Source organism: Amblyomma maculatum, chromosome 9 (assembly GCF_055883805.1).
Source record: "Amblyomma maculatum isolate TAMU_Amacu chromosome 9, ASM5588380v1, whole genome shotgun sequence".
NCBI lineage: Eukaryota > Metazoa > Arthropoda > Arachnida > Ixodida > Ixodidae > Amblyomma > Amblyomma maculatum.
The window spans coordinates 93758646-93781802 of record NC_139352.1 but is presented as its reverse complement, the minus strand read 5'-3'; the positions used below and the strand labels follow the sequence as shown (position 1 = coordinate 93781802).

The 23157-nt window shown below is 46.6% G+C and overlaps 1 protein-coding gene across 1 annotated transcript in view; it reads left to right on the top strand.

The window, feature by feature from the left end:
- The window catches only part of LOC146179756 (ATP-binding cassette sub-family C member 3-like), a 109163-nt gene that overhangs the window by 37936 nt on the left and 48070 nt on the right, over positions 1 to 23157 (top strand). Inside the window, exons 12-17 of the mRNA XM_084579330.1 lie at positions 817 to 892; positions 3665 to 3881; positions 4720 to 5030; positions 9161 to 9493; positions 19853 to 19954; positions 20996 to 21163. Of these exons, the coding sequence (XP_084435456.1) occupies positions 817 to 892; positions 3665 to 3881; positions 4720 to 5030; positions 9161 to 9493; positions 19853 to 19954; positions 20996 to 21163 (1207 nt within the window). The remainder of the gene's footprint in view (positions 1 to 816; positions 893 to 3664; positions 3882 to 4719; positions 5031 to 9160; positions 9494 to 19852; positions 19955 to 20995; positions 21164 to 23157) is intronic.

Genomic DNA, 23157 nt, shown 5'->3' with positions numbered 1-23157 from the left:
GTAATCAGTGGCCTTTCAAACAAAGGCTTTCGCCTAATCGCACTTTAGTGGGCTGAAGTCCCTCCTAAAATGTTGTTAGCCATGCTTTGAGTGAAAATAATTTGTGCGAGTTGAAAAAAAAGCATCAATAGCTATTTTGTACAAATCCGAGATTTGCTAACATTCGTTATTCGTTGCTCGTAATTCGATTCTAGTCAGGTGCCCTCTAAGCACCAGGTCCCTAGGGGAACTTGGCTTTGTACACGACAATAAATGAAACTACCTTGCCCGTGTAGAAACCAGAGCAGTAAGTATATAAAAAATTTGAGTCAACTTCTGATATTATATTTCGAAGAGAGTCTCACATAACATGTGTGCGCTCTAAACAATCCCGCTCTATTTCGATGAACACAAGGGCTCATTTGCAAGGTTTCATCCCTCAAGCTGGACATTTCGAAAGCAATCTGGCACTGCTGCCCTGCTTGCATGCCCAACGACTCTCACTTTGCCGCTCTCAGATCGTGTTTGCGATGTCGTTAGGATCCGCGAATTAGGGCTGTTGGCCAGAGTGTCACCTCAGTGAAACCATATGAAGCGACAATTTCCAGCAATTGCTGACAGACTTCGGTCTCAGTGGATCATATGGTGTTTAACAGCGGTGCCTGCATTAAATATTAAATAGCCTTGCTATACCATATATCTGCCGGAAAAACAGCATTAGACCGAGTTTGGTTACTCAGAAATGGGGCCGATAAGAAAAACTTTTTTCACCAACCCAATGGTCCTGCTGCTCAACTAAGTCGTTGGTTGGAAATTGACACAACGCAATGGTTGCAGTTTTGGCTCGGAGGAAATCGAAGAGAATGACATCGTTGGGAGGATTACTGAAGAAGAGTACGGCAAATCCACAAAGGTGAGTCTTCGTCACATTTTTGGTTTTAATGAGCCGATTACACTTCGGAATGAGGTGTTTTTAAGCACTGCGGTAGCGTTGCCAGAAATGTAGTGGATAATCTTTTTTAGCTAACTGGGCTAGCTCATCGATACATTGTTCCAGTGCGCAATGTCCACTGGAGGCAAGTATCAATCACGTGGTCTCGCGTGTTTTTGGTGATCCTGAAACATATATGGGCGATTGAAGGATGCAACTGGCGAGGCAGGAAGGGATGGTTAGGAAGAAAATCAAAGCCTAATTACGAAACTTAATAAAAACCAGCTGCTTCTGAATACGAATGGGTACATGGAATAGAAAAGTGATTGAGGTTATGACGCGGTTTGCTTTTTCGTAAGGTTAGGACGGTTGTAGGAAATAACAAAAAAAAAACATTTTTTTATCGACACAAGAAAATGCGTACGTATTACAACCGAAATATTCGAGTTTTTTCAAGGAAGGAAGGAAGGAAGGAAGGAAGGAAGGAAGGAAGAAAGGAAGGAAGGAAGGAAGGAAGGAAGGAAGGAAGGAAGGAAGGAAGAAAGGAAGAAAGGAAGGAAGGAAGGAAGGAAGGAAGGAAGGAAGGAAGGAAGGAAGGAAGGAAGGAAGGAAGGAAGGAAGGAAGGAAGGAAGGAAGGAAGGAAGGAAGGAAGGAAGGAAAAACCTTATTCAGCCCTATGTTATTTTTGGGCGGTTTTTGAGGCGTCTTCGAGCTCCTTTTTGCATCCCCAGGAGTCTCCTCCGTCGATCTAGTCCACTTCCTCCCAATGGTCGGTTGCCCTCAGTCCAGGGCTCCGCTGGCCATTGCCACCCGTTGAGCTCGCTGCACCAGACCTTGCTGGTCTTCGCAGCGGTCGGTGGACAGCAGAGTTTCCTATTGCTCCGCATTCGGGTTTCAAATCTTGGGGACCACGTCTATGTTTTGACAGGCCCATGTGATGTGATATAGTTTGGGCTTTTCGTCGCACCACGGACATCTGTCCGCGTATATAGTATGGTGCATTTTGTTTAGTATGTTAGGTTTGGATATGAATCTGTCTGTAGTTGTCTCTAAATGACCGCTTCCGCTTTGTTGAGAGGACTGTGCGGTGGGGGATATCGCATTCTTCCTCCTCTATAGTTTTCTAGTATGGCCGAGTATATCATAGGTGCTGGTAAAAGTCCCATGGACTCGTCGGATACTCGGCAAGTAGTGTATGCTCGAGCTATCCTGTAGGCCTTCTTGTTCCCTGCCACTCCCATGTGCGGGTGGTCTATAGCCGAGTGTGCGTCAGATTTTAGTAACTATTTGTGTTGTGCGCAGCAGTCACTTCTACAAGCATTGAGCAGAACGATGATTTTGGTAGACAGACGGCCCTAGGTGCGAACAGCTCAAAACATTAACTCGCGGTGGGTATGATGCGCGTGCATGCCGTTAAAAAACCATGGGAAATTTGCATTCAATTCAATTTGCATCAAAAATTGATTCTCTGGCATTTTGCTTATTTATTATTGGTGTTTGCCCGTTGGCAAAGGACGCATTTATCGGCCAAAACGTTGAATTTAAAAGCTTTTCTACCAAACGGTTCAAACTCATGACAAACTCAGTGAGGAAAACGGGTTGCCTACATATTGAAAGTATTGGCTGGGTAGCATTCCCCCTGAATCCACGCTGAAAAAAAAAAAATGTGTTGACGCACGCATATTTTCAAAAAAGAGCGATGACGGCACCAACTATAATTAGATTCATGGTACTCTTTGTAGCCAACCGATACTGGTCGACTTCGCTTTCTGCTCAGTGTCTCTTTACGTGGAGTTATCGACAGTGTAATACTGCGGGGAAGAATGTGCTTTTACGTCGAATGCCTTTCTAGGCTCATGTAGCGAAAATCAACGCGCGGTAGCTGTGCGCACGATTTGTGCGCTGATGTGTCACTCGCAAATAGCGGACGTGTGAGGAAGGAGATCACGAATGTAGACGATTTATGATTATAGGTAATAAATGAAAGTTATAAATAGACATTAATAAATTTATTGACTAATGTTAATGACTAATAATGATGATTAATAATGACTAAAAATAACGTATAATTAACAATATTTCAAAGTATGGCTTGTAATGACCGCAGGTTTTTGGAAATGAGTAAAATGCTTAGCGATGAGTGGTAACCACTACAATGACTAGGCGTGACTCATCATGACTGCTGATGACTACGAAACAACCAAAATATCAAACAGCGACTTGTAATGACTGCAACTGATTGGAATTGAGTAAGAATGCTTAGCAATGAGTGGTAATGATTACAATGGATAGGCATGACTCATCATGACTGCTGATGACTACGAAATAACCAAAATATCAAACAGTGACTTGTAATGACGGCAATGATTGGCTTTGAGTAAAAATGGTTAGCGATGAGTGGTAATGATTGCAATGGCTAGACATGACTCATCATAATTGCTAATGACTACGAAAGGACCAAGCGTCAAACGGCGTCTTGTACTGACACTGCTGCAACGGATTGAAAATGAGTAAAAATGCTTAGCGATGAGTGATGATGACTACAATGACTAGGCATTATTCATCACGATTACGAAAATAGGCTTTCGATGACTAAGCTTTCGCCGTTCACCTCTTAAGAGTCATTTAAGAGACCTTCCATTTTATTTATTTTTTGCTTCGGAATTAGCCTCACATTCCAGGATGCTAAAGAAAGTTGTTTAAGAAACGTAAGAGATACGGACTAAAGAACACCGCGCTTTTCCTCTCGCCAGACAGGCTGTCAGCTGTTCCGCGCCCTGCTGCGGCTGGCGCAGTGGCCGGCGCCCGTCTGTGTGCTCGTATTCATGGCGGCTGGATGCGCATTCACATTGGGACAGCTTTGGATCAAGCGCTGGACAGACGCCACGACTGCCGGCGCCGGTGGAGGGAGCTCATCTGAGCAATCAACGCCATGGGTGGAGGTCCTGGTGTCGCTGTGCGTTCTAGACGGTATGACATCGGACGTGAAACGTAGCTTCAGCTCGAGGAGGATTGCGGTTATTGGGCTGTTTGCTGGATATAGGTTAGAAACATATGCACGTGAATACCAAATCTGAGATCTGCTTTAACTAGGTGAGAAATATGCTCACGAAGTGCCTGCTGTCGATGCTTAGTGAGCCTGTGACCAGCACGAACTGCGCGGGTTCGGATTCAAACAGGCGGTTTATTTGAAGCCATATAAAAGGGCGTTGCTATTGTAGTGGAGGATAGGCCCTCACACGTATAATATGGTCCTTTTAAGAAGGCGGGCAGCATATTAACAAAGCGCTACGTGTCCGTAGTTTATTCTCACTCATATTCCCAATGCTAGATTTTAGGGAAGCCTATTGGCATGTATCCTGATCACTGACCACGGTTAATGGGTACTCCAAGTGGGTCGTGAGAAGGTTTTCCTAGAAGGTCCACGCTGCAATGTAGTCTTCGCCGGTCTCTTGTTTGCACTTCACTAAGGGAGTAAGGTTATAAGTGATGTCTTAGTGACTCCAGAAATTTTTATCAGCTGATGTTTCTTAGCGTGCACTGACACCTTAGTGTACTATGACACGCTGCGTTTTTGCCCCTATCGCAATGCGACCGCCTTGGCCGGGATGAAGCCCGCCTCGTAGAGATCAGAAGCTCAGTGTTCTTACTACTGAGCCATCGTGTCAGGATAAATGAAGCTGGGGATTCTATAATACAAATAATGGCAAATTGGGAGAGACTATTTCACTGAATCTGTGCAAGCTGGCGCAGGTATAAATTAACAACGTTTTTAAAGAGCTTTGCCTGAACGTCACTTCCTTTTCAGTTGGCTTGCGCATCGTGGGCAGCGTGCTTATCGCCGTTAGTGGAAAATGCCTGGCAAAGTCACTGCACGACGAGATGCTGAGCCACATTCTACACAGTCCGGTGTCCTTCTTTGACGCATCCCCTCGAGGTCGTATCCTGAACCGCTTCTCGTCGGATATGGATTACATCGACACGCGTGCCTTCCTCAGCGGGAAGCAGAGCGTCCAGAACACCTTCGTCACCATCGCCAAGGTGGCCGTCGTCGGAACGCAGTCTCCTATCGTGGTCGGCATCACGGTGTTCGTGGCCTTGTTGGCTGGATACGGAATGGTGGGCGTGCTGCACTATTTACAAACGCCAAAAAACAAACTAACCCTTTCTTTTGGCCAAACAAACTGCTGATATATCTTTGCACAGTGTTCGGTTTGCTTTTATTTGTTGCGATTTAATGCTTATGGCGCGAAAGAGGGATTGATTACAAGTCGGCATTTCAGCCAGGCTGTTACATGTTTCTTTCTGTCTTCCTTTTATGCAAAGCAGAAATCGTCCCGGAAACGGACGTATTATCTTAGATGCACAGAACATGGAAATATTACATAGTGTTTCAGGAAAAACTAAGTAAATTAAAAGTTGTGGATCTATAAATAAACCAAAAATACTTGCAAGAACAAACTCGCTCCCGCGGCAGGCGCATTATACTGCGAAACGCCTGTAATTATTCAGGTCAGTAAAACCTGCTAAATTTTTTAATTATTGCAGTTGAATGGTTGATTCAAATGGGGAGTTCGAAGCCGTGATCAAGGCAATGTCATATCAGGTTTTGAAAAGAAAATAACCTTATTTTTGAAAGCAAAGAAATAGGTTTTTTTTCGGCAGAAAACTAAACCTGACCGCCAGAGGCAAGCTGAAAGCTGGGTAAAGACGCGACGTCCTGTGATGACTTGATGGAGCAGCAAGGACGCCAAATTCTAACTGCCTACTGTGACATGACATGTCATGGACTTTGCTTCTCTCAGTCGCTCCTAAAATATAATGACCACGTAGTTGGCAATGACTGACTTTTCCCATGTACCAAGCTGCGATGCAGGAGAATGTACATGATGTGGCGCATTGCCTCTCATTTTGAATTGGGTGCAGTTGCTACTGCTGAAATTATCACCTCACGTGGCATCACGTGGCGCATCTTTTATGATAAGTTTCGCTTCCGTACTTAAAAAAGCTTAGGATTTTCACACGCTACAAGGCGTTAGAATATGAGCATTTCTTTTTCTCAAAAATACATGTGGCATATTCTTGTTTGTGGCTTAGAACTTGTGCCAACTGCTCAACTGGATAATGAAAGATGTTGATCAGTAGGCTTTAACTAATTAGCGAAATAATTATAAGCTTCCTACAAAATTTTGTCCGCCACGTTAGAGAGAATATACAACTGGAATGTTATATTTTATCTTTACAATATACGGGCCTAAGTTAGGCATAACTGCGTTATCAGAAATCTTTCTCGTCTGGATGCTCTCATGGATGGGTGCCATTAATGTTTTCGCCTGGACGTGTCTACTGCAGGAATGCAGTACTGCGTTGTGTGTTGCTTCCCCAACTGTTCACATAGAGTTGCCGTCAAATATTTAGCGCCTGCCACTGAGAACATGTCACCAGAAGGGGTGGTATCAAAAGTCACACTTCGAAACAGTACGTCATGAGTCAGAAGTTAGCTGCGTCAATTAGGCATAAAGTAGATGACGGCGTAGTATGTTTTAACGAGAGCTAATGGAGGAGGGACATAACGTCGTGCCCTACTGCTCGCTCAGCATCCGTCATGGCTCGCTTGCGTCTTAGTTGGCATGGGCACTGTGACGTCCGCCTTTTTTGAGCCACCGAAGCGGCGAGTGTGACGACGGTATGCACGACAGATACTCTTTCACATTCCCTCTTCCTTTCTATCGAATTGCTTTCTTTGCCACCCTTAACAGTAATAGGGGTGTGGCGCTTTGATCGTTGTTCTACCCAATCCAGGCGGTAGATTGAAGTCCAAGGACAGACTTTGCCCACACCACTGTTGTATCGCGAGTAGATAAAGATTAGGTCAATTGAAAAATGAACATATTGGCCCGCCCAGAAAAGTATTTTTGATTTAAAGGTGGGAAAATAAAAAAGGAAAACTACTACAGCGGCCATCAGCTGGGGGAGCGGGCCCGGGGAGACTTCCCTAATCTCCGCTGGGAAGTATAGTGGGAGGGGGTCAAACTAAGTAAAAAGGATGGGTTGATGGCAAAGGGTTATGAGAGTGGGAATGACTGGAGACAGCGAAAAAATTGGCCAAAAAATTAATCCAAATGATTCAAGCTTCCTTTCGGACATCCTGAAAGGGTGAGCACTCGTCTTAGCGGAATATGTGGCCCTCGACCTCCAAGAGCATTCCAACCACTGCAAGGCGTTTGCTGAGTTTCAGACTTCCGAGACAAGTCCCTTTCGTGAGGCCGCTTTTGAGGTTCCAAGTCACCCGTGGTAGGTATCGCATCCCTTACGATCTCTAGATACCAGAGATGGGGATTTCGTCATCGTTGAAATTTTCATCTCTACTCTAAGGTACTAAGCGTGTGGTCACAATTACCGACTCTGACGCGCACTGGTGGATTCTCTTCCCGGGTTTGACGTTGTCATAGTACATAGTATGGCATACCGTTCATTCTTCAGGGTGACCAGATCTGAAGTCCCATTAGTGTCAGTTTGTTCTGACCTATGTGTCAATCACTGCGCCATACCTAAAACGAAAATCCATTCCAAAAATATTATCCTTTGAGCAATGCTCTAAATTAACAAATTTTGTGGGGTGCGTCTCATTGCAAATATTGATTTGGGTGGTGCATTTGACAATAGGATATACGAGGTCACCTCTTGCTGTTCGTATTCAAGGGCCACCCCACTTAGTACTCAATTTCGCAGTCGCCGACAAAATTTTCAGCTGAATACTGACTAATAAGCACCGGTGTCAACGAGCGTAGCTAGCTCGTGATCATTGTAACTATATTAACGTCGCTTGAAACTGCAAAACTGTGTCCAGAGGGGGCACAGTTTTGCCCCCTCTGGACACAGTTTTGCCGACGAGGAAGATAATGCTTACACGTGAGACCCGCGAGGAAAGGAAACTTAGCGACGTGATGATGATTCACATGATTTAGATCTTGTACCTGTGATAGAGGACGTCGAAGATAGTCCTGGATCTCCTGTGGCTGTTCTCCGTAACGGGGCCGCGGATCATGTCTGTTAAATCCACGTAGGCCGAGTTCTCGATATAGGAAGCGAGGGTACATGTTACCCGGCTCACCGCCCATCCTTGCTATGGGACTTGAAGACTGGTCTCTCTGGACGATATACCATCCTATATACTATTTTGGCGTGAAAAACAACCGGTTTAAGAGTATTCCCCACAGTGCGGTAGAGTCCGTACTCGTGACGACTTGCTTAGTACATTGGAGTAGCGATGAAAACTACTCACGGCGGCGAAATCCATCTCTCTGATATCTTGAGTAGGAACGGGGTGGACGAACCGGCGGGGGGGATGGAGACTCTCAAATGCGGCCTAGAGTAGGGGATTTGTCTCAGATGTCGGAGATCCGGAAAATGACTTGCGGTTGTTGAAATGCGCTTGGAGGCCGAAGACCATACGTTCGGCTCAGGCGAGTATGCGCCTTCTAAGGAAGCCCAAAGCTAAAGTCACCTTTAAATGCAGGACGCGATAGATTTCAGGGCGCCTTTAGGAAATAACCACTCTCATTTACAAGATTATTTGAGCCTTCTGTGTTTCAGATGGCCGTGGTGGGTTTCAGGGGGGGGGGGGGGGGCGATAAAAGTCTTGCGCTCCATGTCGGTCAGTGGCAACTATGAGAAGGTGACGTCCTGGGTCATCGTATCACAGTTATAGAGTGGCCCCTGGGACAGCTTATAGCTGCTCAAGACTTACGCCAGAGCCGACGCTGCTCAATGGATAAATGAGTACTTGGAGCTGCACTCTAGAACCCACAAACGTTAGAAAACAACTTCAAGAATATTGTCACGTAGTGGTGACAAGATCGATGACAGAAATGAAGAATCTTATAGTGCAGGGAAGGAACTCTTTATTGGGCTGACTTGCGCCCGCAAAAGAACTAAGCAACAAACGTGCTCGTCGATCGTCGAACAAGGAATGCCCGTCACACTCGTCAACGCTCAATTTAAAGGCTGCTCAAAAGAATCTAGATAACGTCGAAAACTGCCACTAGCACAACCAGGAACATTGTCGAAACATACGCGAGTGATCGGAATCTTCGAGACGGATCTCGGCGCATCTTGCGCCACAACGAAACTGATAAAGGTTCATCTCGCGACACCAAGCATTAGACTACTGCATTCCGTTACTGCCAAAATGAGTGGACTACTTTGGTAGTGGTCTTTCTTTGAGACGACATTGCTTTCTCTTGCAGAGCCTCGCAGTCAAGGCTTCTCACAGCGCTCGCTACTACGAGAGCCTGGCCACATCGGAAATTCTACAGCACACGACAGAAACCCTGGACGCACTGAGCAGCGTGCGTGCGTATGGAGTGAGCGAGTGGTTCCGCGCTCGTTTCTGCTTCCTGACGGACAAAGCCGTGTGCGGATTCCAGTGCTTCGGCACCGTGTATCGATTCACACGCACACTGACATCCACCTGTGGGTTCGTGATAGTGATGTCCACCCTTCTGGCCAACACAGCATTATCCGGTCCTGAAGGTCCCGACCCCAGCAGCCTAGGTCTGGCTGTTAGCTCCGCTGGAGCGGTGAGAGAATCGTCGATATTACACTGCACATTCATGGAAAGCAAATGAGTTAAAACATGCCGTTCTTAAAATTTGGCATAGGCGTCTGCGTCAGCATTGTGAACGAAAATAGACGGTAGACTCTGGCGAGTAGTAGCTGGCAGGCGATATAGGCGGGTATTAATTGCTCAACTGATTCTGCGGTGAACAGCACAAGTCATAGTGGACTTAGATGGCTCTGCTCGGGTAACTTCTTTCAGATAAAAGAAAGATATGGGAATCAAAGTCTCAAAGACCGTGGCATCCCCCTGTCAAGCAGACTTATTCAAGACCAGATAGGTCCGGTCGGACGGCTTGGTAAAACGTGGCTTTGCTTACCTTTGGTGATATTTGAAATAATGTGAGAAATTACTGCTACATGCTGAATGTTCGTGAGAGAACAGATGTACAGATGATTGTATTGGTAATTAGGCAAGTAACGTAGTTCCTGTACTGAGTGCGAATTCGGAATTGGAGCTGCCGATGGGCGTTTTTGACGTTTCTTGGTCGCACTCCTAAAAAGATAACTCTAATTACGCTCAAGAGTTTTAAGTTTGGGAAACAAAATCGCGTTAGAGCGGCTAGATAATGAAAACGAACAGACAGTTTGCACACAAAAAGTGTTGTTGCGTCTGCAAAATGCGGCGCCTGTGGTGTTTTAGAGGCTATGCAGTTCGGCAGCTAAGCCCAGCGACCTAGGATGTTGGGATGATCAGCTGCGGCAATGGCAACGATGATGTCTTCGGATTTCGAGATAAATATTTTTGTTGGAAACCGCTGCGCTTCGATGTTCTTTTTTTTTTTTTTTTGCTATGCTCGGTTTCCTAGGTCCAGCCATGGCCATCGAAGGCATGGAATTGGCGAGCAACAGCAGCATTGATTAAGGCTTTCATTCTAAAAAAAGACCTTTGTCGTCAATCAAAAGAATAGATGAGCTAGAAGCGCCTTGGCTGGTAGCGGTGCATAAGGTTGAAACTGCCAAAGCTATTCAGGTTACGAGGAATGCCGTAGTAGGGAGCTCCATGAAATTTCGACCACCAGGGCTTCTCAACTTGTGCTGACACCGCGCAGTATAAAGGCACCTTGCATTTCGCCTCCATTGATATACGGCCTCCGCGGTCATGATATACCTGGATCCCTGAGCTTAGAGTCAAAAGCCCTAAATATTGAGTTTTAGTTTTGGGGTTATGAAAAAGTTTCATAAACATAAAAACTGCCACGCCCTTACAGAGCATAATGGGAGGATCGATGCCCCCTCAGGCGAAAGAACGTCATGATTATCGCGCCTAGGATGGACAGCGCTGAATTATGCAGATGGCGTTGCCTTTTATAAGTTCTGCATAATTGGTAGATTATAAGTCTAAACGGAAACCTTACCTCGGAAAAAACCCTTGATTGTAGAGTGACACTGGACGAAGACATTGGTAAGTGGGTGGCATTCACAAGCTATACAATGCTGGTCAGGCCTGTGGTGCTGTGCATCAAAAGATGCGGCATAATCCATCTATCTTTCATTGACACGACAATTTACATAGTTGCAATGTCCCTCTGGGTTGTTGCCGTGTTCTACATAGCGCTAGCAGGTCACCGCTTCAATGAGAGAGTAGGAAAATAGGCTGCTTTTTTTAATTACATCAAGACAGCAATTAGTATAAGCAGGGTGAATATTACGAATGACAGTAGGTTTGTGCAGAAAAAATAGACATTGGCCAATGAACATCGCAGCTAGTCAAAGAAATCTATGAGGGATAGTTTGTTCACAATGCCGCGAAACCTTCAAAACCTCGTTGTTATTAGCAGCCGCCGGCATGCGGCCTTATCACTCTGATTCTGGCACTCATATCAATTTCGTATCCTTTGTTTGTTAATGCTCGGTGTCGCGAGATGCTCCTTTATCAGTTCCTCTGTCGCGAAAGAAGCGCCGAGGCCACTCGCGCATGTTTCTACAATGTTCCAGGTTGTGCTAGTAAGTATGCAACTTTATCTAGATGGTTCTGAGCCGCTTTTAAATTGAGATTGGACGTGTGCGACAGGCATTCTTTGTTCGACGATCGACGAGCACGATTGTTGCTATCGTCACCACGTGACAATAAGATCGAAAATAATAATTTCGTCAAGGACATATTGACTGTTCCGCAGTAAAAATATTAGTTGTTTTATTCAGTTTATTGTAGGCAATAATCTCTTGGATATCATGAGACATTCCATTACAATCGCGAGACATTTCGTCCCTCAAACGTACTTTTCATTACAGTTGTTCAGTTTTAAATTAGCTCTCGTCCTACGTCAGTGTCTATAGTCATTGTTTCTCCTCCCGTTAAGCCTCCTTTCTTTTACGAAGTATAGACCGTTTTCGCGGCGAAGAGGAAAATAGCCTCGAACCGGAACGCGCTGCGCGGCTCCTCCTGTCGGGTATGTGGGGACGCGGGGATGGCAGCGAGGGCGGCAGGGCATTCTACGGAGAAAGGGCACACGTTGCAGTCTTTTGCACACAGAGTGTCTTGAATAGCCGCAAAGTATATAAGCCGATCAGCTCATGTGAGCGATGTGCTTTCTTTTTCTTCTTTCGCCCCTTGCTTTCCTTCATTTCCCTGATCGTTTCATTTCCGCCGGCCGCAGTTTAGCTGCTATAAGAGCTGCCGCGGTTAGCACAATCTTTTTTTTACTCAGTTGTTCGCATTAACAAAAAATAACGACCAAAAGGAGATGATTAACAGAAGATGAAAGATTAACAGCGGTGGTATGCGCGTGTGTCGCTCTACACTGTTCCTCTTGCAACTTACTCAATTGGGCGAAGACGAGCAGCTTCTGAATTTCAAGCCCCAACCGAAAATGTTTCGCTTTGGCAGCCTTTCGTTCGAGTTCCGAACACTGTGTTTGTAGAGTAGGGACCGGAAAAACTGAGCACCCGTGCAACAATGGCAGTATTTGGGCAACAAGCGAATGATATTCCTTGCGGCAAATATTTACGAGATGCCGCCAGGTAGAGAAGAACTATTTCGATTCAGTCACCTGAGGTTAATGCAAGCATGAAAGAACATGTCCCAATTGAAGGCAACGATATACCAATAAATTGGTTGTCAACCTATTTAGTGAAACAGCGCTAATATATATATATATATATATATATATATATATATATATATATATATATATATATATATATATATATATATATATATATATATATATATATATATATTGTAATGGGGCGTTTATTGACGCTCAGATGGAGAGCTGTGAGGAGAGGACCTTGCAACGGCGAGCCCAGCGTACTTCTTCTTTGTCTTCGTCGCACAACGCACTGGTGCATGTCGATGGCTGAAGTGCTGACTATCACAGTACATTTTCCCCCCGGGTAAAAAAAAGGAGCCATCCTGGCGAATTATGGCGCGGAAAGCACAGCGGGGTCATAGAACGGCTTCAATCGGTTCACGTGAACTGTTTCACGACCACGGCGACGCAAGTCCGCAGAGGGCGTGATGGGCTCAACTACGTAGTTGACTGCAGATGTTTGCTGGAGGACCATATATGGCCCGTGGTAGCGAGCAAGAAATTTCTTTGAAAGGCCAGGGGTTGTGAGGGCACCCAGAGCCACACCAGAGAGTTCGGGAGATATGACGAAGCTTCGACGGTATCACGGAGGTATTTTTGTTGCTACTGATTTTCTGTTGTGAGAGAGCGGGCGAGCTGACGGCATTCTTCTGCGTACGTGACGGCATCGGATAGCGGGGAAGATTCGGAAACGTCAGGGCGGTAGGGAAAAAGTGTGTCCATAGTACAGGGTGGCTCGCGCCCGTAAAGGAGAAAGAATGGAGAGAATCCAGTAGTGGTCTGTGCCGCGGTGTTATATGCGTAAGTAACAAACGGTAGAACTTGGTCCCAATTAGAATGGTCGGTGTTCACGTACATAGCCAGCATGTCACCGAGAGTGCGGTTGAAACGTTCTGTCAGTCCATTCGTCTGAGGGTGGTACGAGGTAGCGGTGCGGTGTATGGTGCGGCATTCTTTCAGGAGATCCTCAAGAGCACCTGATAAGAAAACGCGTCCGCGGTCACTGAGCAGTTCGCGAGGGGCACCATGGCGAAGAACCAGGTTTTTCAGAATAAAGGCAGCCACGTCGCGTGCGGAAGCAGAGGGCAATGATGATATCTCAGTGTAGCGGGTCAGATGATCCACTGCCACGATAATCCAGCGGTTGCCAGCTGAAGTTGTAGGAAGGGGACCGTATAGATCTATGACGACACGATCAAACGGACGGGCAGGACAGGGCAACGGCTGCAACGAAGCAGGAGACTTGAGAGAAGTTTTTCGGCGTTGGCAAAACTGGCAAGAACGGACAAAATGGCGGACAAAGCGGTACATTCCACGCCAGAAGAAGCGTAGACGCAAGCGCGTGTAGGTTTTCAACACTCCGCCGTGGGCGCACTGAGGATCAGTATGGAAAGCAGCACAAATTTCGGGGCGGAGATGACGGGGGATGATTAAAAGCCACTTCCTTCAGTCGGGAAGATAATTGCGGCGATAGAGCAGCCCGTCACGAATTGAAAAATGGTGAGCTTGGCGGGCAAGCGCCCTAGACAAACGACCTGGAGAAGTGACTTGAAAGAAAGTCCAGAAGTGTAGATATCCACGGGTCGCGCCGCTGTTCCGTGGCCATGTCGATAGTGGCAAGCGAAGACAAATCGTAGGCGCAGATCTCATCAGACAACGAAGAGGGAGGCAGCGGTGAGGGTGAAAGAGCGTCCGCGTCAGTATGCTTGAGGCCTGAGCGATATATGACACGAATGTCATACTCTTGGAGGCGAAGAGCCCAGCGAGCAAGGCGGCCGGACGGGTCTTTGAGGTACGCCAGCCAGCACAGAGCGTGATGATCAGTGACCACATAAAATGATCGGCCATAGACATACGGACGGAATTTACCGATGGCCCAAATAATGGCCAAGCATTCTCTTTCCGTAACAGAATAATTAGACTCTGCCTTGGTCAAGGTGAGGCTTGCATACGCCACCACATAGTCTCGAATACCAGGTTTGCGTTGAGTGAGAACGGCGCCTATCGCAATACCGCTAGTGTCAGTGTGAATCTCAGTTGGCGCATTCAGGTCGAAGTGGCGGAGGATGGGAGGCGAAACCAAGAAACGGCGTAAAGTGTTGAAGGCGTCATCACAAGCAGGTGTCCATGCGGAGAGGTCGGAGCTGCCGGAGAGGAGCTGGATAAGAGGAGCAATAATAGATGCGAAATTTAAGATGAAGCGGGGAAAGTAGGAGCACAGGCCGATGAAACTTCGTAGCTGCTTCAGTGATTTTGGGCGTGGGAATTGGGCAACTGCACGAAGTTTGGTGGGATCGGGAAGAATGCCATCCTTAGAAACGACATGACCTAGAATAGTTAGTCGGCGAGCAGCAAAGCGGCACTTCTTCAGATTCAGTTGGAGGCCGGCAGTAGCGAGACAAGTGAGAACGTCCTTCAGTCGGAGCAGGTGGGATTGAAAATCGGTAGAAAAGACTACGATATCATCGAGATAGCAAAGACAGGTTCGCCACTTGAATCCATGAAGCACAGTGTCCATGAGGCGTTCAAATGTGGCCGGGGTGTTGCAAAGCCCAAAGGGCATGACGCTGAATTCATATAATCCATCTGGTGTGATGAAGGCAGTTTTAGAGCGGTCAGCGTCATCTATTGGCACCTGACAGTAGCCAGATCGTAAATCCAACGAGGAGAAAAACTCGGCGCCCTGCAAGCAGTCCAGTGCGTCATCGATGCGTGGCAGAGGATAGACGTCCTTGCGCGTGATCTTGTTGAGCCGGCGGTAGTCGACACAAAACCGAAAGGAACCATCTTTTTTAGGTACCAACACAACTGGAGGCGCCCAGGGACTGTGGGATGGCCGAATGACACCACGACGGAGCATGTCGTCTACATGATCAGCAATTACTTGGCGCTCCGAAGCCGACACGCGATAGGGGCGCTGGCGCAAAGGTGCGGTTTTACCGGTGTCAATGGTGTGCTCTACGACAGACGTGCGGCCCAAGTCAGTTTGAGGAAGGTCGAATGAAGAAGCGAAGTTCTGCAAGAGGGCGACAAGTTGATCACGTTGCGCAAGTGGAAGATCAGCATCAATAGCATGTTGGAAAACGTCGGAGGGCGTCGAAGCCGTCGCAACATCGTAAGAGCACAGACTAACGTCGAAGGAGGGGGTTGAGTCAGCAAGAGTGGTGATATGACCAGGATCAAGCTCTTCAAGACGTCCAATGCATTCGCCACGGAGCAGGACTGCTGGGCAAGAAAATGGGTTCGAGGCGTAAAGTGCACTCTTGCCGTCTTGAATTTCGAGAACTGCGAACGGAAAAAGGAGGCAGGGATGACGGGAGGTGGCTTCGGAAGGTGTAAAAATCGCAGTCAAAGGAGTTACCCACTCACAAGACAGTGGTACGAGGGCACCAGAGAACGGAGGAATGTCGGTGTCATGGGCGACGAGAAGTTTTGCTGTGCGGGGAGGGGTATCACAGAAGGGGGCATCACAGAGGGGGGCGGAGGCAATTTGCGCACGAGCACAGTCAATAACGGCTTGATGAGTCGATAGAAAATCTATCCGAGGGTGATATCATGCGAGCAGTTCGGCAGAACAATAAACTCGATGGGGTACAAGACGTCTTGAATGAGCACACGGGCTGTGCAAGATGCGGAGGGGTGAATGTGCTGTGATGAGGCGGTGCGGAGCGAAAAGTCGGAAATCGGAGTGGTCACTTTGCGAATTCGACGGCAGAGCGCTTCACTGATGACGGAGACGGCTGCACCGGTATCGACGAGAGCGAGAACTGTGGCGCCTTCTACAGAAACTTTGATAACATTAGCGGGACGACACGGAGGACTTGAGGAATTCAAGCGCAGTTCTTGCCCCCGGAACTGCGACTGTTAGTTTCCCTCAACGGTGTTGTTAGAACGTCGCAGCACTGGAGAAAGCGATCGGCGCCGAGGAGAATGTGATCGACGAGTGGCATAGGTTTGGCGATCTTGTGAGACAAATTGAGAACCGGGCGGAATCATTTGCGAGCGTGAATCGGTATTGTACGGGTAAAGTCGAATGTCAGGAGGCGCTTGCGACAAAGGCGTGCAACATGGCCCGGCCGACCGCAGGCATAGCAAATCGGAAGGTTGTCCGTAGTACGCCAAGGTTTCATAGGATGTGGGCGGAACCTTGAGGGTGGGGCTTGGAAGGAAGGCTCAGCATGCGGCGGTGAACGGTAGGCAGGGACCTGCACATAGGAGCCAGACGTGGTCGAAGGTGGTGGCCTAGCCGTTATTTGGGCATACGTGAGAGGTGCCGTCACAGGCGGCAGCACGGGGTTGGACGGCAAGACATCAGCGACGTGTTCTTGCACGACACGGCGTATAGTAGGGGCCAAAGATGGAGCCAGTTCAGGAACGAGGCGGGCCGAGTCTTGAAAATGGGGAAGCAGTGAGATTTGACGTGCGACCTCTTCACGAATAAAATCATTGATCTGTTGATTCAGCGGGCTCCCTTCAGAAGTTGGCGAACCACCCAGGGCTAATGCGGCTACGCCTTCGTCGCACACACCGGAGCGGCGCCTAGAAGCGCGGCGCTTGCGGAGCTGATCGTAGCTCTGGCAAAGCTTCACGAGTTCACTAACGCTGGTGGGATCTTTCGCTACCAGCATCTGGAAGGCGTCCTCAGAAATTCCCTCGAGGATGTAGCGGATTTTGTTCGCTTCCGGCATGGCCGGGTCGACTCGTTTGCAGAGATCAACGATGTCTTCTATGTAGCTGGTAAAGGTCTCATCGGCGCGCTGAACACGATCGTGTAAACGTTGTTCGGCACGAAGCTTACGCACTGCCGGGCGGCCGAACACTTCCGCGAAATTCTTTTTAAAGTCGACCAAGATGACAGGTCAGCGTCATGGTTGCGAAACCAGAGGTTCGCCACGTCCGTCAGATAGAATATGACGTTACTGAGCTTATATGAGTCATCCCATTTGTTGTAGCTGCTTACTCTTTCATACGATGACAGCCAGTCGTCGACATCTTGGTCGGCCGTGCCACTGAAGAGGCAAGGGTCACGCTGGCGCACGACGCCAGAACACATGATCGTGGGTGGAACGGCCGGCAGCGTCGAAGTGGACTCGTCTTGCATGGCGGTCGTAGAGGGCAGTGTACGGGTGTACGGCTTCGCAGTTCCAGTATGAATGGGATCGTTTCCGGCACCTCCGCCATTGTAATGGGGCATTTATTGACGCTCAGATGGAGAGCTGTGAGGAGAGGACCTTGCAACGGCGAGCCCAGCGTACTTCTTCTTTGTCTTCGTCGCACAACGCACTGGTGCATGTCGATGGCTGAAGTGCTGACTATCACAGTACAGTACAATATATATATATATATATATATATATATATATATATATATATATATATATATATATATATATATATATATGTGTGTGTATGTTTTTTTGAAAACACGCATCTCGTAAGATTTTGCTGCCGATAATAAATGAAAATATGATCATAGGAATAGCAGAAATCGCTTGCAATAAGCAAACCTTGCGACGAAAAATTAACTATATAATTGTTGACAAAAGCAACTTTATTTGAGGTCATTATGGGACATAATTTAAGTTCACTATTCCATAGGTATCAATTGTCCATTTTATCTTGTATTCGGATGTCAGCATGACGGCAGCGTCAGACAAACGCAACTAACGCCCAGTTAGAGAAATTGCAGGATAGCAGCTTCCGCCGTTGACAAGTCATCACCACTCCCCGCTCATATCGGCAAACAGGTGGTTGAGTTATGTAGGCAATGCTGAAATGTGATTGCCTGGTAGTGGAAGCTTGAACACCCTGCCTGATTATCACCCAACAAAAGTAGCCAGGGTAGAGTAAATGGATCCAAATTGGATAATGGATACTTAAGAATAGAACCCCAGTGGAGGTGTGGGAACTTCCGCAGTAGCCGCTCAAGCAGTAAAGAGTATATGAATGATCGGTTGACCCATCAAATGTAGCGCGATTAACATTGCTCCTAAACGTGACAAGAAACGGCTACATTCGCTTTCTTTCTTTCCTCAAATTGTTACGGTAAGCCGTCTCTAGAAGTCATTAAGAATTAAACGTAGATCGAAAGCTGCCCTCGCGGCCAGTGGTGCGCTGCCGCCTCTCTGTTCCACACAAAAGTTACACACTAATTGTAATCAGGCTTGTAGCCTTCAGCCGACCTGATCAAAAGCATAATGTTTTGTAATTTCTGACCGAATGGCTTCGCTGCTACTGATTTTTTTTTCTTTCAGCTAGATTCTTTCAGAAAGCAAATTTTTGCATGCGAAAGCTCCAAAATGCCGATTTGCGCTACTTGTCGCCTGTTCCGCGGATGAGACCCCACATACCAGCATGGCGGTTGTTCATACTCGGCCGCTTGATGGCGCCTCATACACAAAATGGCAGCGCCCATGATAAAACAGTTTATATGATCTGCCTACTTCTTCGGTAATGTCATCAGCGCCATTATTGGGCTTCACAATAGACTGTGAGGCGTTAAAATACACAGATATAATTCGTCGGTATACAGTTGGGATAGAACCACGCGAACATATTCAACGCAGGTTGCTTCAATAGAACGCGTCCTTCCGAATGTAGAAACCCGAGCGGGATGGAAACAGGATGAATTTTTCTTCGTTCAGCTTCGAACAACACTGTCCGCACAAGACTAGGTATTGTCACTCTGCGCCTTGTAAGGCAAAAGCGTTTTTTAAGCTCATGAGCGTAGACAGGATTTGTGGTCCGCGGAGGATCGCTGTCGAAAAATGAATTGATTAATGAGTTGTAAGAATTTTTGAGGGAGATAGAGGGCAAAAACTGTCTGTATGCAAAATTTCTTTGATGTGGAGTAATTAGGTCATTATTCAGAGCAAAAAAACTCGATTAGACGTGAAATTTGCCAATGGCCTCGATATAGTGTACAGGCCTCAAAACAGCCACGGACTCGAAATTTCGCAAAAAAATATGCAAAAGCATTTAAAGCTGTAATGTCAGGCCTTATCATTGCGTTACAACACTGAAAACAGCCAACCATTAGTAAAAGAGAACAAAAGAACTAAAAAATGAAAACAGTAAAACAATAAAAACGAAAAGAAACAACCAAGAGAGACAATGGTACAAAGAGTAAAAAAAAAAAAGCAAAATAGAGGAAAAGCTACGGAAAAGAAAGCAGAAAAAGTGAAAAGCGGCCAATGAATGCAGAATCGCAGGAAAGGCTTTCCACGTATACCGCACATAAGAGTGATTTAAGTGCCTCCAGCGTATTTTTCTTTGCTATATTTTTCAGGTCCCACTTTCTCTGATGTCGCTGGGAGTGACACTATTCACCGTGCTGCAAATGATCGTGGCCTTGGAGCGTTGTATTCATTACGCAGAGCTTCCACCCGAGGCAAGATGGCTAATTTTCTTGCACATAATTCAAATAACTTTGCTCTCACGAAAGCGCTTGCCCTAACAAAATTTATTAAGTAATCAGAAATTAATGAACACATGCAAATACCATTCTACAGTGTTGGCAATTACATCCGCGAGAGAATAGCCCACTGTGCGTATGGAACGTGGGAGCACAATGTTGATGAGAGAAATAACGAAATGTACTCAATATTGTGGAAAATCTATTTATGCGTCATATAGCAATTATAAGCAATGAGGATAGCTGCTTGCGAAATTTAAAAAGTGTAAAATTTGCCGACACAAGTTGGAAAGTGGGCGGCTCGCAGTGAGGCACGCATGAAGAAAGCGAACAGACCCTGAAACCAAGGGAATGCCAAAATGACATTTCTGCTTTTTTAATTGTGATGTGACCGTATCTTATACAAAAAGCATACAAAGTAGAAAGTATGAAAGCATGACATGAGTGGGATAGGAAGCAAGTACCTCCATATATCTTTCACTTTGGGAGCATACCTGTTTAGTCTAGTGTCAACTGCAGGCTGGTTTGGTTTTGGGGTTTAACGTCCCCAAGCGACTCAGGCTATGAGAGACGCCGTAGGGAGAACTCCGGAAATTTCGACCACTTGGGGTTCTTTAACGTGCACTGACATCGCACAGCACACGGGCGCCTAGCTTTTCGCCTCCATCGAAAAGCGGCCACCGAGGCCGGGATTCGATCGCACGTCATTGGGCACAGTAGTCGAGCACCCTAACCACTGCGCCACCCAGGCGGGGTGTCAACTGCAGAGTATTCACAAGTGCCACGAGAGCAGATGATGAGGGATGGACTCGGGCAGAACCGGCAACCAGGCCCGTCCTTCGCACATCGCCAGCCTCCTCTTCCAACCACACAGTCGCTCATGATGACACCGCCCATGTTAGGAAGGAATGCATTGAGTACACGCGGAAACAGTTTGTTTGCAACCAAAAAGTGCAGAATCGACAGCGTCACGCTGTATCGCACTTGTGGTCACTGTAATCTCAATTCCCAACGCAGAGCGACGTTGCAGACGCCAAGAGCGCAAACAACACATCAGCGGATTCACTGTCCACTTGGCCGAGCAATGGAAAGGTTGAGTTCCAGAACTACTCAGCCTCCTACCGGCCCGGTATTCTGCCAAATGTTCTCAACGACATCACATTTGTTGTCGAGCCCATGGAAAAGGTGGGTAACAAATCGAAACCTCACCCTATCGTATTGAAGTGAATTTCGACAAATTATTTTGTTCAGGGCAAATGCGTTTGTTGTTTAATGCCGCAGATGAGCAACTTGTAAATGCCTTCACCCACAGCCATATTTTTTCTTCAAAATATACAGACATAAGGTTTCCGCTACGATACCTTTCATTACACGGGCTGGAAAAAATTACGCTGTTTATTTTTCGTGTCGGGTAAAGTAGGTTAAAGTAAACCTGTGCTTTTTTATCACTGCTGTTACACTCAGGGTTACATTCATAAATTTATTAATATTATTGAGACACCATCTATATTACGGAGGGTGCTGCCGCTTGTGTATTTGGACCTGACGTCTAGTGCTGGACTCTTTCCCCAAAAATGATTTTAGGTAAAACCACTTTAGTGCATGCTAAAATGGAACAGTATTTTACTCCTTTTTGGCCGGCTCGTGTCTCGGTGCACGGTAGTCGACTCGAGGGACCCGTTTCTCGTGGCCGTCGTGCTGGCCGCGTTCATATAGAGGCGAAAAGCAAAGTGCCAGTGTCAGTGTTCGGTAAAGAAGCCGAGAGGGTTGAACAATATCTTAAATCAGTCCAGAAAGTTAAATGACAGACAAAACCAAGTTGTATTCTTCGCAGCGCCTAATATATGGGTCAAGTCGCATTCGTTGCTCGTTTTTCACCACTCGCAGAGAACTAAAACGTACGGTTTTCACTTTTACGACACCTGTGTTAGGATCTTAGTAAAAAAAAGATACAGAAGATTTTTGGTGGTGGCAAAAGACTTTCTGTGCGGTTTTTGACAGCGAACCTGTTGTGACAACAGAAATTTCCGCAGTAACGTCAGAAATTTCTGTAGTAACGACAGAAAAGTCCTACAGAACTACAGTACAGAAACGTATGCCAGAAAGAAGTGCGGACCTATAGATAGTTGCATAGGGCGAGGAGGATGTCAAAACATCTCCTCTCTGGACTGTTGCGAACCGGGTCCGCTGCCGCTTCCACGGTGCTAGCATCATGCGCACACAACAGCTCAGCGCCCAATATGGCGACACCCGGAGAGCCCTTGTTGAAAAGGTACTACGAAGCTACATAAAATTCTGCCATTTACAGCAGAATTATGAAATGTTTTGTCGTATTTTTGACACAAGTCTGTAGTGTTTTCGACCGGGGTCCTTGCTGCTATGTGACATGTATTTGTATGTTTTTTAAACTGCCCATTTTGCGGAGGATAAATACGAAAAATAATTCATTGCCAACATTTACGCTCAAAGAGAACCATATTGCTGGACAGCTGAGTGTATCAAGAAGCATTAGTGCTGTAACAATGAAGTAAGAATGAACCGCTCATCCGATTAGCATGTGCTCTTAAAATACACGTGCTATCTATGTTCTAATATTGATATGAACATATTTCTTTCTTAAGTACACTTCTTAGAAATGGAAGCTGAAGTCAGGCAGGGACATTACGTTAAGGGTTCGAAGTACCACCACCACCATCGAAACATCTTTGCCATTGCCGTACCGTAGTGATGAAAAAAATGTCGTAAAAACATTCACGTGTTTTTGGATTGCAAATGTGACGCAAACAGTGTTCAGGATGACGCCTTCAAATTTCGATTCCTAAGTAGCATCCGTCTCTTAGTCAAGTAAAAGGTCATTTTGCGAAGGGGATTCTAAACGACGACTTATGTCCCTCCACTTGTATGATATGTCCACAGAGACGTGTGAGAGGTTGCGCCTTCGTTCCCTTCCTTGAACCAAACCAACTGAAGATTACAAAAAACGCGAACCCCTTTTACAACCAAAGCGGTCAAAAATATTCCGGTGCCCTCTATTACGGCACCTAATTCTCTCTTTCTTCTGTCACTCCCACCTTTCTCCTCCATTCTATTCTGGGGTGGGTCAGGTGCCCACCAAGAAATGTTAGAGATGCAGCGCATTTCCGTTCCTGCAAACAAATTTGCAATTTCGCTTAAGGTGT